Consider the following 15,635-nt stretch of genomic DNA (forward strand, 5'->3'; position numbering starts at 1 on the left):
GCTTACATATAATAATGGTTATTGGGAAGTGTACAGACCTTTTTAGGGGGATTTTTTTGGTTTTGGGGGTGGGGTTGAGGGTTTGAGGGGAGGGGGCTATGTGGGAGGATCTTTCCTTGGAGAAATATGTCATGGGGGAACAGAAATTCAATGAAAAGGGCGCAGGATTTTCTAAAATTATTATAAAAAAACAATGAAAAAATAAACATGGAAAAGTTTTTTTCAATTAAAAGTAAGGAGTAGCATTGAAACTTAAAACGAACAGAGATTATTACGCATATGAGGTTCTAAAAATACTTTAGCATAAAGAGCGAGGTATTTAGGAGGAGATAAATACCTTGCTCTTTATGCTATAGTGTTTTTAGTAATTTCAACTATTTATTCTACGGCCTTTCTGATTCAGGGGTCATTCTTAAAGAATTGGGACAAAACTTACGATTTAGTGTAAAGAGCGAGGTATTAAAGAGGGTACAAACCCCCTCATATACATAATACAAATGTAAGAATATAAAAGTTTGTTACGTAAGTTAATTCTTAAGTTACGTATATTTTTTACTAATAAAAATATTCGTTAAAAATTAAAATTTATAGTTGCCTTTTTATGTAACCGAAAAATTGCAGGGCAACTAGGCCTCTTTCCCCACCCTTTATGTCTCAAAATCATCTGATCAAAACTAAGAGAAAGCCATTTAGCCAAAAAAGGAATTAATATGCAAATTTCATTTTAATAATTGATGTGTGGAGAACCAAAATCAAACATGCATTAATTCAAAAACCGTCAGAAATTACATAAAAAAAACTAGTTTTTTTAACTGAAAGTAAGGAGCGACATTAAAACTTAAAATGAACAGAAATTACTCCGTATATGAAATGGGTTGTCCCCTCCGCAGTCCCTCGCTCTTTACGCTAAAGTTTGTCTCTTTGCCACAATTCTGTTTTTTAAAACAATTAAAAGCTTTAGCGTAAAGAGCGAGGGATTGCGGAGGGGACAACCCATTTCATATACCGAGTAATTTCTGTTCGTTTTAAGTTTTAATGTCGCTCCTTACTTTCAGTTAAAAAAAACTAGTTTTTTTTATGTAATCTCAAGCTAAGTTGAAAGAAACTAGTTAAAGAAGCCGGTTTACAGCGTGTCAATGCATGAACAGCTTGACCAGAAGGGGGTACATCATACAATTACCCAAATTTTTACTTAGCCTCATAAGTAACATAAGTATATCTGCCATCATCTGAAATTGTCGTTGCCTAGCCAGCAAAATCTTTCTTGGGGTATCCTTCCTGATAAATCCAGCTTGGATCTAAAATGAACAAACATCTAAAAGCAATAAGTGACTTCTTAACGTTGCTGTTTTGGTAAGTTATAAAAATATCGGTTTGGTGTTTACTCTTAAATATCGGTCAAACATGGGTTTGGTCATAAAACATCGTGGATTATCTTAAGAAGTCTCTCAAGCAATCAATTTATATTGTTGGTACATTCTTGGAAGGGTACTGCAACAAAAAGGTATATAAAGGCGAATTACGGCTGTGTCTGGTCCTAGATGAGATGTGCTAAACATTATCGCCAAATTGTACCGAACTTGCCATAAAATAGCATGAATTGCCTTTGATAAGACGTCTTCGAACAAAAGTTTCTTTGACTTATAACTTTAATGTAGAGGCCAAAAAGGGTAAAGGCCATTTGTCAATTTGGCTAGAGGCGATGGACTTGTCAAAGAGCAACAATGAATGTCTTAATATTCCAAGAAAAGCAGAATATAAATATTATTTGCCTCCATGGCTCATCTTGGATTTATTCATGCCTGAAATCTGTGATTTTCTAAGATTTTCTTTTGGTTGTTACATAATTGCGAAGTTCTTAGGTCAGTAACATATTTTTGTCAGTGTTGTCACGTTCAACTGTGAAAATAGATTGGCAAAATTAATTAGTTAAATTTGAGAATGCATTTTGTCCCTAAAATTCAAACATTAATGGTATGTTGACTACCAAGAACAACTACAACTTCAAATGAAAGCTGCACCTCCTTAAGCTCTTCAGCACCACTAAAGAGTACTAAATATTTTAATTTTTTTATTTTTTACTTACTTTTTTTTTGGGGGGGGGGGGGGTTTGCTACTATCCAAAACTGCATAACTGAAAATGGAGGTCTTTTCATTAAGAATCGAGCTCTTTTTTGTAATTTTTAAGATATATATCGTTGTTTAAATTTCTACTTGATCAAAATTTTCATTTATTTTTTTTTAATTATAGTACCCGCTACTACTAAAAACTATACGACTGAATATGGAGGAATCTTTGATTAAAAACTGAGTTTCTGGTTATTTTTTTTTCTTCTAGTTTTCTAGGATTTATATGGTTGTGTAATTTTCTACGTAATCAATTCAGAAAATAAGATTTGATTTTCACTGTCCTTAGTACTTTAAGAGAGACAAGTACAATAATAACAATTTGTGTGATTTATATATTCAAGATAAGGGAACTTGGATAGAAAAAGCTCCACAAAATTTTCTTCCAAAATTCTCTTATTTCTGTTTCTTCTTCTTTATTCAGGCCATTGACGACGTGAATAGAGGATTCATTTATGCTGGAGAAAGACTATATCAGCTGAAAGTACTCCAAGATCCAGGACGAAAACATGACGTAAGCTACCTTTGTTGTTTTATTCGGTTGAGATGAGTTAATTTATTAAGTTTAAGGTCAAGTTATTATGAAATGATCTCTTCATCTCAAATGGTAAATCAGGGTTGTTATTTGCAGGGAATGTACACCCTATATACTTATTTACAATCTTGCCCTAAATCTCGCCCGGGGGTAATTACCATAACCATTCCTAGATTTTGGAAAGCACCTGTTTTGTTATTTTCATTGAAAAAACAACAAAATTGCCCCCCTCCCTTGATTTTGGAAAGAAATCAAATCTGACTTTGCGTAATGAGTTCGACGTAATATGTGTTTTACGTTGTCACTTGTCACGTGTTAGATTATTTTTGATATAATATCTGAATCTGTCTCTTTAACTATTCTAAAATATATACTATGTAATTTAGATTTTTAGCTTTCTCTTCGTTAAATTATTTTCACAGATTTTAACTTTCTCATTGTTAAATCCTTTCCCTTGTAGAGACTGAATCTGACTTTTAGATAATGCAGTTCGGAATTTGTGAATTTAGATTTCATAGTTTTTTTTAGAGGGGGGCAGCTTTGTATTTGTCTGCTCTTTGTTGTAAATTTTCTCGTCTGCTACGTGCTACGACATTTTTAAAATCTGGTGACTGGGGTAGAATCCAGATCTGGCTTGATAACTACTGCAACACATATTTTACGTCACTTAGATTCAAAGTACTTAGGACATCAAAATAAAATATTCTATCCCCAGGACCCATCTATGGTCTATTCATGCGTGAAAAGTGCCACTTTTTCGTAAGTGGTGCCATTTTGAACAGTGAAAAAAAAAGTAAACCTGATTAGTTAAATTTGACAATGCTTTTCACTCGTGAACACTAACAATACGTTATTTTTCATAGGCAACTATACCCTCAAAGGAATGCTAATGTTAAACTTTTTCGTTCGGTGTGTTTTTATCTTATTTTTGGCTGATTTTGCCTCGCGATTTTTCTGTTTTTAATTTTGTGCCTTCTTCTACCAAAATTCCATAACTGCATACATAGGTCTTCTCCCGAAAAAATTGGATTTTTGTCATTTGTACAATATAAATGTCAAAAAAGTTATTTTTCAGAAGCCGGGGGACAAAAATTTAGGGGTAAAAAATCTTTTATTACATTGCTCCTATCTCAGGATATTCGTTCTTGAAGTATTGGAGGAAAAATCATGCTTGAATGAAAAGGGTTTGGGGAAAAGGCGGTAAGATCCCTTTCATTTAAAAAAATAATTTATTTTAAATCTTTTATTTAAAAACTAAAAACTTAAAGGCTAAGCTTTGTATGAAGAGAAAAAGAGTATGCAGAGCTAAACCCCTTCAGAAGTCAATTCTTCCCCTGTGCCAGTCCCTTTCAAAATGAGCCCTTCATTTGCATTTGTGTCTATTTATGCTTTGTTTGAAACAAAAAAAACATTTAAAAAAAACTATTTAAAAAAAAAACATAAAAAACCGTCTGAAGCAGCAGTTTTACCGTTTCCACCATGAAACAAATAAAATCCTTTTGTCTTGCAGATGTAGCGATGTAATTAGCCTTTTTAGTTTTTCTTTTTTATTCCACTCTAATTTATGCTTGTTTTGAGTTTTAATATCCCTTTACTGTCATTTGAAGTATTTTCTTTTAAATATAGCTTCGTCTTATTTTTAATATCATATTTAGAGAATTTGAGACAGTTTGTCCCGTGAAGCACAATTTCATGTATTTTTCCGTTTTTGTCATTTGAATGGTAATTTCAACTTTCAATGCTACATATCGTTTTGCCACATTGGTTCTTGTGATTTTTCTTTTTTTATTTTTGTGCCTGCTACTGCCAAAATTCTATAACTGCATACAAAGGTCTTTTCCGGGAAAAATTGTATTCCCGATTTATATTAATTTTTTAAGATATGTTTGGTTGTGTCAATTCCACTTAACCAATCCAGTCAGATTTTACTATCACTGTCCTTGGCACACTAACCCCAGTTTTTGGCATTTTTGGGGGGTTTTTATGTACCAGCTCTAATGAACTTTCCCATTTGAATCGCTCCTAGTGTAGTTCCCGGTTCTATAGAATCAGATTCTGCCTTTATAACTATTTAACGTGGATTTTATGTCATTTAGATTTTAATCCCGGTGTTTAGGCTTTCCTAGGTTTGACTATTTTTGAGGCTATTATTGTATTTTTTCCTGGGGCCTTTCTTGGCCTGTTTTTAATGTGAACTTTTCCCTCTGCTATGTACTTTTTAATGTGTCTTCCTAATTTAGTTTTTGTATCGGATCCAACTTTGTAAAGGCTCTACCGCGTCAGGTTTTCTATGTGAGATATGATGATACTTTATTGATAAAAGACTATGACAAACTTAAAAATAGCGGATTCACGTGTTGAGTCAAATAATGTTAAAAAAAATCAAGAGTCTAAAGCATAACGCGAATCCGAAAATCGGTCTGAATCAGAAAAACAATGGTTATATAGACAAAGGGGATTTGGGACAGAATACGAAAATAAAAAGGAACTACTAGAGCTCAAACTGCATCACAAAAAGCAAAAAAGAAAGAAAGAAAGTGATTATATTTTATCATTTTTGTCGTTTTTTGTGTTGTCTCGTTTTCTCGCTGTGTATAAGTCAATTACGGCCATAACAAACTCTTAGTTTACATACAATACATAATGAACTTCTGAAAACACCGGTAATAAGGCTGGTGAGTGTTGCTGTGCAATGTTTTATTTTAGTTAATTTAAAATCAACTAATAACAAAAAACTTAAAATAAACACATCTCCAAAGGCCAAAGCATGACATATAGGAGGGATAATCAAACAAATCCACAAAAAAATTAACATTAACCTCAGAGGGGGGTTTTAAAAACAAGATATAACTACAACATCTTGTATCCTGCTACCACTAACTTAACACTTAACTCCTTCCTTAACGCTCATCAATAAAAATAAAATACTAATTTTAATGATCTAATGCCATTTTATTCTATCAATTATGTACCCTGTCAAACTAATCATTAAAATTATGCTTAGAAAACTGTCCATTCTTCAACAGTCTTTTCAATTCATCTAAATCACCACTTGTAATGTTCTCATTTAATGAATTCCATGAGTTAGCCCGTTTAGAAATAAGAGAAAACCCCGACGTTAATGTAATCAAATTCTTAACGTAAATTTGGTTTGTAGATGGCGTTTTAGTTTAAACCGCTGGTACTTCGGGCTAACATATGTTGAAACCTGCATGTCAAGTATTATTGGTCGAAAAATTCTGATTTCATTTCTTATTCCAAATGGAAAATTAGACCACGAAGGTACTTACAGGCTTTCGAAGATAAAAACACTGGGAAACGAAAAAAAGACTAGCTTCTTTAATATAATATAATAATATAAATATAATAATGATATAAATATAAGATATATAATGTAATAATACAATAATAAGTTTCTGATTTGATATTCGAAACCAGTGTAAAAACTCGGTGGTTGACAGATATATATAAATCTAAGTAAAATCTATACAAAATTAAACTGCATTCTAGTCATAGCGTGGTAGTTGTCTCGTCACAAGTCGGGAGTTCGCCATTGGTAGTTTATCAGGTCACTGATCATAAAAAGAAGGTATTTTATATACAGGTGCAAACAGGGGTAAAAATGTATTTAGATAGAATAGATAACTGATTCATTTAGTAATATGAAATTAATTAGAAATTGAAATGGTTATAACTACTTTTAAGTGAAAGAAAGTAGTTCTAATTAAAACTGACTTTAATAATTGGGACGCAGTTAGTTTAATGCAAACAAAAGATGTACGAAAAAAAGAAAGAAAAAGTCAAGTTAAGAAAAAGTTAAAAGTCAAGAAAAAATCATAGTTAAGAGTAAGACAAGATGGTGATTTTCAATCAGTAAATGAACCAAAAAGACAAACCAGATAAATAGCGGAGGTTTCCTCTATCTTGTCCTCAGTGTTAAAGCTTTTTTTGCTGAAGCAATACCTGTTTTTTTTTCCCGTTTCATTCACTAGCTGAATTTCACCCCTGTTTGGTTTTATCTTTTGCCGAATTTTTGTGTTCTTCTTTTTTTTTTGTCGTACGTTATGTATAGCCAAGGCTGCATCACGGGGCTACTGGGTTCGATCCCTACCCCTCCTGTAAATTTTTGTCCGACTCGTAAAACAAGCAAACAAATGCATTTGAACAAATTCATTATGTGTTTTTTGAAGTTTTTTTGTCCCTCCCCCCGAAAAGAAATCCTGGATGTGGCCTTGCGTGTAGCCTGTGTGGTTAAGGAACGTATATGTAAATGATGGATAATTTTCCTTTTCGCAACTCCTATTAATACTAATTTAAAGTTATATTTCTAGTACTTAGCTTTAGCAAGAGAATTGCCCGGTTATGGTGAGATTATATTTCCTCATTGTGGATGTGATTCCCGGAAAGATGGACATGTGATACCATCTATTGGACTTCAACAATTTCGACTTAGAGCATGCTCTGAAGATGGTACCCCAGAGGTGCGTATTTTCTCTTTCTTTGCTGTTGGTGTTGATGTAATACACCAACTTATTAAATAAAGTTTTCACCAAGTTATTAAATAATAAAAATTAGATTTCCTGAATTTTTTTGAGGGTATTGTTTTATTAAAAGTTAATGGAAAAGTAGATACATTAAATTCTAATGTATCTACTTTTTAAAAGAGCGCTAGCTCAGGACTTAAATTACCGTCCCTTGAGGAAATCATGAGTAGTGGTGGCTCTGTTAAGTGACAGATAATAGTTGTATATGGTCTGTATGGTCTGTGACCAATTTCCTTGAAAGGGGGTGTGCAAGAAGATGCCATTGAGAATTATCTTGCAGAGCGTTGTCAGATATCGTAATTAGAAACAAAAGAGTTCAAAGTACTAGTGTTTTAATTTATTGAGCTGTTTTTGTGACCGTTATCTTTGTCTATATATTGTAACAAATTCGGCTTAGAGCATGCTCTGAAGATGGTACCCCAGTTTGATCAATCTTCAAACACAGATATCAGGAAGCAGAGCAAGAAATTAAGACCAACCATTTGTAAAAAAATAAGTATGAAAATAATATAAAACTAGGGGTGGACTTTCACTAGTGATAAATCACTAGGGGTGGCAACCTTGAACGTAAGGAGAATTTTGGGGAAACGATTTTTTTTAGAAGACATATTTTTGGTGAAATCCTCAAAAATTTGGGGATTGTGAAAGCACTTGTATTTTCAGACAAAATCTGCCGTCAGATTTTACTAGGCCATGGAAACTGCCAAGTAGCATTGCTACTATGCTACCCCACTTTTTGCACGGCAGAGCACAACTTGTGTTTTGACAACTATTCTATGAGCAAAAAAGTGTTTTTATATGTGAAAATGTCATTTCCAAACAAAATCTGCCAACAAACTTGAAAACTGCCAAGTAGCATTGCTAGTTTGCTACCCCACTTTTTGGAGGGCCGGCTATCAGCATATCCAAAGTAAAGGTTTTAATGGAGCCTTGTTAGTCTGATGATGAGGTGGCACAGGTCTCGTTGTAAAAATACAATTTGAAAACCCCCATTGTTGATATACTAAATACTAAATAAAAATCTTTGAGAGATAAGGGGATATATTTGAAAGAGTAGCGGTAATAGAGAGTAAACCGTTTAGTCTTTACAATTTGAAAACCCCCATTGTTGATATACTAAATACTAAATAAAAATCGTTGAGAGATAAGGGGATATATTTGAAAGAGTAGCGGTAATAGAGAGTAAACCGTTTAGTCTTTAAATTCAGCAGTCAAAATGTAGCTAAAATTAGACCTAAATAGCCAAAAACCTTTTCAGTTCAAAAAAGGCAAGACAGTGATTTTTACGTAGCCAAAATAAAGAAGTAAATTCAAGGTTGTTTTTTCGGTTCTTAGCGTTTATTACGGTTCTTTAGATTTTAGAGTCATACCACTTATTCTTATATTATCTGCGAATTCTCAAAGACAACCCTTAAAGTTAAGATTCATGCAAAAGAAAAAAAAATTCATTAATCAGCAATTTCAAGTCCCTACTAAACCAGGATTCATAACATTTTCTCTGCTGAAGTATATAACATAAAACCAAAGTATTCTCAATGTTTGCTTATCAGGTTGTTAGCACATTAATTATCAAATAGTCTATTTAATTTCTTGCTTCTATAGCTTTTACGGAGTTATCTACTGATTAGTCCGTTTGTATCTTGATCATAGGAACTGCCTAAGTAGAAAGTGACTTGAGCACAATCTTTTTTTTTTTTAAGCAAAGGGCAAATTTTGTTCTGGTCCTGAGGAGGTATAGGGGGTTATCATCCCTACTCATGTTAATTTTTGCCCGGTTTGAGTTTGACTCGGCTATTTATTTTAGTTTCTGTTCGTTTTGAGTTTCATTTATTTATTGATAGTGGTAGTTTTACGCTTGGGAGATTATTTGACTTTATTTTTGCTTATTCTTGGCTTAATTAAGCTCTTTGCTTTTCTTTGAATTTTCTTTTGTGGAAAAAGTTTTTTAAATTAATTCTAAGAAAAACATATCTTGCTTATAAACAAAATGTTAGTGTTTATTTTTTGAGTTTTGTCGATAGAAAGCGTTTTCAAATCTAAATTCTTGTTTTGCTTATTTATTATGTTAGTTTTAGCAAGGCAACGATAATGAAAGTGTAATACTGCCCTAAAACTTCACAGCTTTGAAACAACCAAGTGAAAAATATTAGAAAATTGTGGTTTTAAGGTGTGGATTGATCTGAGATGCATCCAGGGTGGTAAAACAATTTTTATTTGAAGTCCATGGTACTTAAGGCCTTTTGAACTTGATTTTAAGAAAAACCTTTGGTTAAAAAAAAAAATTAAGACAATAATAAGAAACATTTTAAATGATTGAATTTTTACGAACAATAAGCATTGTCAAACTTCACTAGTTGGTTGTTTATTTATTATCACGGTTTTAGCATGGCAACACTGATGAAAATATGATATTGCCCTAAAAACTTCATAATTGTAAAACAACTAAATGAATTTTTTTAAATCATGGTTTTCAGTTATGAATGGATCTGTGATGCATCCAGGGGGGAAGGGGTAAAAGTTTTTATCTTGATGTCCTCTGTATATTAGCACTTTTGAACTTGATTTTAAGAAAAAAAGCTTCTTATTAAAAACAAACGAAAATATTATATCAATGTTTGAATTTTCGGACGAAAAGAGTTGTCAAATTTAATGAATTAATTTCGCTCATTTATTATTACGATCTGATATGGCAACACTGACGAAGATTATTTGTACATTAAAAATCAAATAGTCTTATATTTTAGTTTTGCTGCTATAAATTTCAAGGATTTTTAAGGGCTAATAAGTATTTTTATTTGTAGCTCCAGCCTAAGGAAAAAAACTTAAGATAAAAAAAACAAATAAAAATGGTTTTGAGTATGAGGTTCACACTGTCAATACCGCATCCAGTGGTTATTTTCGAAAGGAAATTGCATAAGAAAGAAACAACGGTTATAGATCGACAGTACTTGTATAATACCGAAGTCAAATACGTCTTATATCTGATTTATATTGATTCGATTGTTTGATGTTGAGATTTTTTTCAGAGTCAGATAATTGAGTTTCCGTGGGATATTGTTACAAGCTGGGAAATCGACGAAGAAGGCATGGCATTTTGTCTGCAGTATAAAAAGCCAGAAAAAAATCCCAGATGGATTAGGATACATACTCCCTATGTAAGTTTACAAATCCTTGATTTTATATAATCCTTCTACTTATTTACCGTTTGTAACAATAGGGGCATTCGGGATCTCATTCCTGTCCCTCAGATCGCTAAGATTCCCATCTCTATCGTGGGTTTAGAGCAGCTGTTAAGAAATGAACCCTTGAGAGGGTGGAGCGTAATTGGCATGGAAAGCTGAGATATAAAGAACCGAAGGAAGTAGTTCCCTAGTTTAGACCCACGCTGACTAAACATTCGTTTCGACTTTAAAGGTCTAAATTAGGAATTGCTATTGAAGGCACCGCACGAATTATGAATTTTTGGAATCATCTTACTCTAACTGGAACAACTGGATCCCCAATTTACCAAAATATCAGATGGCCGTGTAAACAAGAAGCCATCTATTAGAAGATTATCCGGTCGGGACTCAAGAGGTTTCATAAATTGAAGAAGAAGAAATAATTCTTCAATAAATTCTTCTTCAATAAATAACTCTTTCTTCATAAATTGAAGAAATATATATTCTTTAGAAGAATATAAATTCTTCTTCAATGAATTTAAGACGAAGAAGAAGAAGTTTGATCAATACAATACAATACAAAATGGAATTACAATACACTCATTCCCCCTCGAAAGGCTAAATTCTTCTTCAATAAATAAATCCTTCTTCATAAATTGAAGAAATATATATTCTATAGAAGAATATAAATAAGAAATATATATTCTATCGAAGAATATAAATTCTTCTTCAATAAATTTAAGAAAAAGAAGAAGTTTATTCAATACAATACAATACAAAATGGAAATACAATATACTCATTCCCCCTCGAAAGGCTCCATGGCCAGGGATACAAAATGTATCCATTGCCAAGGACTTAAGACATTTCATAAATTGAATGTTAACCTAGTGGACATTGTTGTGGAGGTTTAACTCCCTTCAGCTGGCAAGGTTTATGGTAAGGATAGGAATACTGATCCTTAGTTCCCGAACCGTTTATTAGGCTTTTTCATGGGTTGGGGAGGGGGTGACTTTTTGAATTCACCTTCGTTGTGTGAGCTTTGCATTAATTTGGTGATTCCGCCCGTTGTATGTTAATTGTAATAATCTATTATATAATAAACAGTAATATAACGGAATAATAATCTCTTTTGGAATGTATTCAGTTTTAGACAAAACCTAATGTTTTAGACAAAAAACTGTGCCTAGAACAGGCATGTGTGGTCCCAGTTACCTTTGAAAATTCAAAGACTTGTTTCCACATATAACGTCCAGTGTGTACAATCAACACAATGTATATTGGCTCTTTGGAGGAAAGGTGGAGGAAAGACTAAAAAGGATAAAATAGAAAATGAAAAACGACACCTTTTATTTCAAATATACTAAAAGCAGAAATTTGTTATTTGCTACTAGGAAACATCAAAATTTTTTAAGACTGGAAAAGAAAGGGCTGGGCAGTAACTATGGGCTGCTATGTTTCTCACTAGCTGGATTGTTCTTTTGTAGGTTAAAAGTTCCTCAAATGAAGTTGTTAACTAGTTAAGTAGCATTGCTTTGGTGAATGAATCTTAGGATACCTTAGCTACTAATAAATTTCGCCTGAAAATTGTCTCATCTGCCGCACTTTCAAGTTTAGTCTTTTTGGCTATTTGCTTGATACTGGTAAATATCTGGCAAGCCTCATATTCAATATAACTTGGCTATTGTATATATTCAACTTTTTGATCTATTTAATGAACCATTTTTAAACTGAACAGCTGTTGTCCACTATACCAGTTCTTATTTTTGGTTTAAACTTTTTGGTCTATTTAACGAACCATTTTTATACTGAACAGCTGTTTGTCCACTATACCAGTTCTTATTTTTGGTCTAAACTTCTTGGTCTATTTAACGAACCATTTTTATACTGAACAGCTGTTTGTCCACTATACCAGTTCTTATTTTTGGTCTAAACTTCTTGTTCTATTTAATGAACCATTTTTATACTGAACAGCTGTTTGTCCACTATACCAGTTCTTGTTTTTGGTCTAAACTTCTTGGTCTATTTAATGAACCATTTTTATACTGAACAGCTGTTTGTCCACTATACCAGTTCTTATTTTTGGTCTAAACTTCTTGGTCTATTTAATGAACCATTTTTATACTGAACAGCTGTTTGTCCACTATACCAGTTCTTATTTTTGGTCTAAACTTCTTGGTCTATTTAATGAACCATTTTTATACTGAACAGCTGTTTGTCCACTATACCAGTTCTTATTTTTGGTCTAAACTTCTTGGTCTATTTAATGAACCATTTTTATACTGAACAGCTTTTGTCCACTATACCAGTTCTTATTTTTGGTCTAAACTTCTTGGTCTATTTAATGAACCATTTTTATACTGAACAGCTGTTTGTCCACTATACCAGTTCTTATTTTTGGTCTAAACTTCTTGGTCTATTTAATGAACCATTTTTATACTGAACAGCTGTTTGTCCACTATACCAGTTCTAATTTTTGGTTTTAAATACTGACATGTTCATCGACCACCTTACAACCTCGTTAACACATATTAGAAATTAAAATAAAAAGATAAAATAAAGGCTTGACAATAAAAACGAAAAAAAAAGAAAGAAATTCTCATCTGGCAAACTGAAAGTGCTCTTTTTAAATAAAATACAATATAGTGATACAAACAGATCCAGAATAGAAAAATCAGTTGCGGTGTTAAGTGATATTCTTAAGTGTTTCTGGCCATAAAAGAGAAACTTCGAGATCGTGTGTCAACAAGAAAGAAAAAGAGAGAGAGAGAGAGAGAGAGAGAGAGAGAGAGAGAGAGAGAGAGAGAGAGAGAGAGAGAGAGAGAGAGAGAGAGAGAGAGAGAGAGAGAGAGAGAGAGAGAGAGAGAGAGAAAGAAATAAAAAGGAGCATAGTCGATTGGAAGTGAAATGAGTTTGATCAATGTAATCTCAGGAAACATCAAAGCACTGCTAATTTTGCACGTACGGAGGGTGCCTCTTAGGTATGCCCCTCCCTCAAATTCTCAAGATCTCTTTTTTTTCATCCACCTTCCCCTTTAATTTTTTAATCTACCTGTTCCTAATTTATCTCTTTCTTTCTTTTTCCTTTATACAGTTTACCTTTATGTCTCTTTGAAAAATAACTTGATGTTTATTATATGGTATGGGTTTATGATTGCAAGCATTCCTGTGTAAGACCAGAACCTTTTTTATTAGGAAAGTTGGAACAAGACTGGAAATAACTTTCACCTCAATTTAATTTTTTTTATTTTTTTTACCTTTCGCTTTAAGTTCCAATCTTACGAAGATCTCCCCTCTCCTCCTTACCTCTTTGCTGCATCAAGATTGAAACTGCTTCTGTATCTCAGTTATTTAACTGGTCTTTATTTCTTCTTTCAGTACGTTTTTCTCAGTGAGTGCTGCGACAAGGTCTACCAAGAAAGGAGATCTCAAGAGGAAGTCGGGTGACGAATTTGTTTGTTTTTTATGGCATGTTTTCACCCCATATCTAATGTTCTCTATCGTCCATTTTACCTGATTTTATTTAGACATTCTGTTATTTTTCTGTTATTACTTTACGTTTTGAAGTATTGTTGCGTGATACTACACATCGTATATTGTTTACTATTTATTGTATAACCAGATGAAGTAGCGATGAAATTAGATGTTTCTCTATTGTATCTATGTCAGGGGCACCGATTGACGAAACTTTGGGGGGGGGGTCACTTCTCGATTAATGAAGATGCAAAAAAAAACATTCAAAATCTAGAATGTTGACTTTGTTTGTTTTTATTAATATTTTTGTGATGAATTCATCAAAAACTGTCAAGTTTATTTTATTTTTTTCAATGGAAACATAAAAAACTATTTTTCAAAATCTAAGTGGTAATTGCCCTCTCCCTCCCTCCAAATTGTTGCCCCTGTTTGAAGTAGAAATATTTAGCTTATGTTATAAATTGTTTAGTTAAGTGGTTTTAATTTCGGAAGTAAACTCTAATTGTGCAATTTATTGTATATAATATTTTACCAATAAATTGTGGCCAAAGCAAAATGGTCAGCGGTATGATTTGATTCATAGAAATCCCTTTTCGCCAAGTATTATTTCAACTGCCGCGTTAAAAATGAAGTATCCTCTTTTTATCCCAGATAAAAAGAGACTTTACTATTTTTATTTTTTCATATTATTTTGTATAAATAGCTATCATAGTACTCAAATGAACGCTAAATTTTACTACTTTTACAATCACAAGAAAATGGTGACTTGCAAGGCAGTATCATAAGGAGGGAGGCCTGTTCAAGAGGATGAACACATTGGGTCATTTAAAGTAAAATTTGAAAAACATCTGTTGGGACAGGGGAGATAATTAAAATCTTTTTCATATATTTAGGTGTTCTTTTTCTTTTATTTATCATTCATATTAATGATTAATTGAGAAAATATTATTATCTTTTTTCTATCATTATTAGTTTAGTCAGTAGTTGATATTCACAAGATTACAACCGTCCATCATCAGGGTTTTTGGCCCTCCGATGGGTCGGTCGTTGTGTGTGTATGTTAATTATTGTGTGAACAGTAGTAAATAAAGTAAACCAAGTCAAGGTTGGAGTACTTTTAATTAAACAGTTCATGAAGTAGCAGAACATGTCTTAAGCAGAACAGTTAAAAATGTAGCTTGGTACAAGAGAGAAGGGGATTGTACAAGGAATTTTGCGAGGGTAATTGATGAAAACAATGTAGAACACGGGAAATGTAAAAATTATAGAATTAGAATGTTTAATATATATATATATATATATATATATATATATATATATATATATATATATATATATATATATATATATATATATATATATATACATTCTATAATATATTAAATAAAAAAAACTAATTTTTTTAGCTGAAAGTAAGGAGCGACATTAAAACTTAAAACGAACAGAAATTACTCCGTATATGAAATGGGTTGTCCCCTCCGCAATCCCTCGCTCTTTACGCTAAAGCTTTTAATTGTTTTAAAAAGTAGAATTGTGGCAAAGAGTCAAACTTTAGCGTAAAGAGCGAGGGATTGCGGAGGGGACAACCCATTTCATATACGGAGTAATTTCTGTTCGTTTTAAGTTTTAATGTCGCTCCTTACTTTCAGCTAAAAAAATAAGTTTTTTTTTATTTAATTTCTGAACGTTTTTGAATTAGTGCATGTTTGGTTTTGGCTCTCCGCACATAAATTATTAAAATGAAATTTGTATATTAATTCTTTTTTTGGCTAAATGGCTTTCTCTTAGTTTTGATC

The 15,635-nt window shown here is 32.4% G+C and overlaps 1 protein-coding gene across 1 annotated transcript in view; it reads left to right on the forward strand.

Annotated features, from left to right (window-relative positions):
• Positions 1 to 14,407, forward strand: part of LOC136037860 (sorting nexin-27-like) — a 48,431-nt gene extending 34,024 nt beyond the window's left edge. Inside the window, exons 7-10 of the mRNA XM_065720710.1 lie at positions 2,552 to 2,641; positions 6,994 to 7,143; positions 10,233 to 10,361; positions 13,744 to 14,407. Coding sequence (XP_065576782.1) covers positions 2,552 to 2,641; positions 6,994 to 7,143; positions 10,233 to 10,361; positions 13,744 to 13,812 — 438 coding nt within the window. The 3' untranslated portion in view covers positions 13,813 to 14,407. The remainder of the gene's footprint in view (positions 1 to 2,551; positions 2,642 to 6,993; positions 7,144 to 10,232; positions 10,362 to 13,743) is intronic.
• Positions 14,408 to 15,635: the final 1,228 nt, after the last annotated feature.

The sequence above is a fragment of the Artemia franciscana genome, chromosome 17, assembly GCF_032884065.1.
Source record: "Artemia franciscana chromosome 17, ASM3288406v1, whole genome shotgun sequence".
Taxonomy (NCBI): domain Eukaryota; kingdom Metazoa; phylum Arthropoda; class Branchiopoda; order Anostraca; family Artemiidae; genus Artemia; species Artemia franciscana.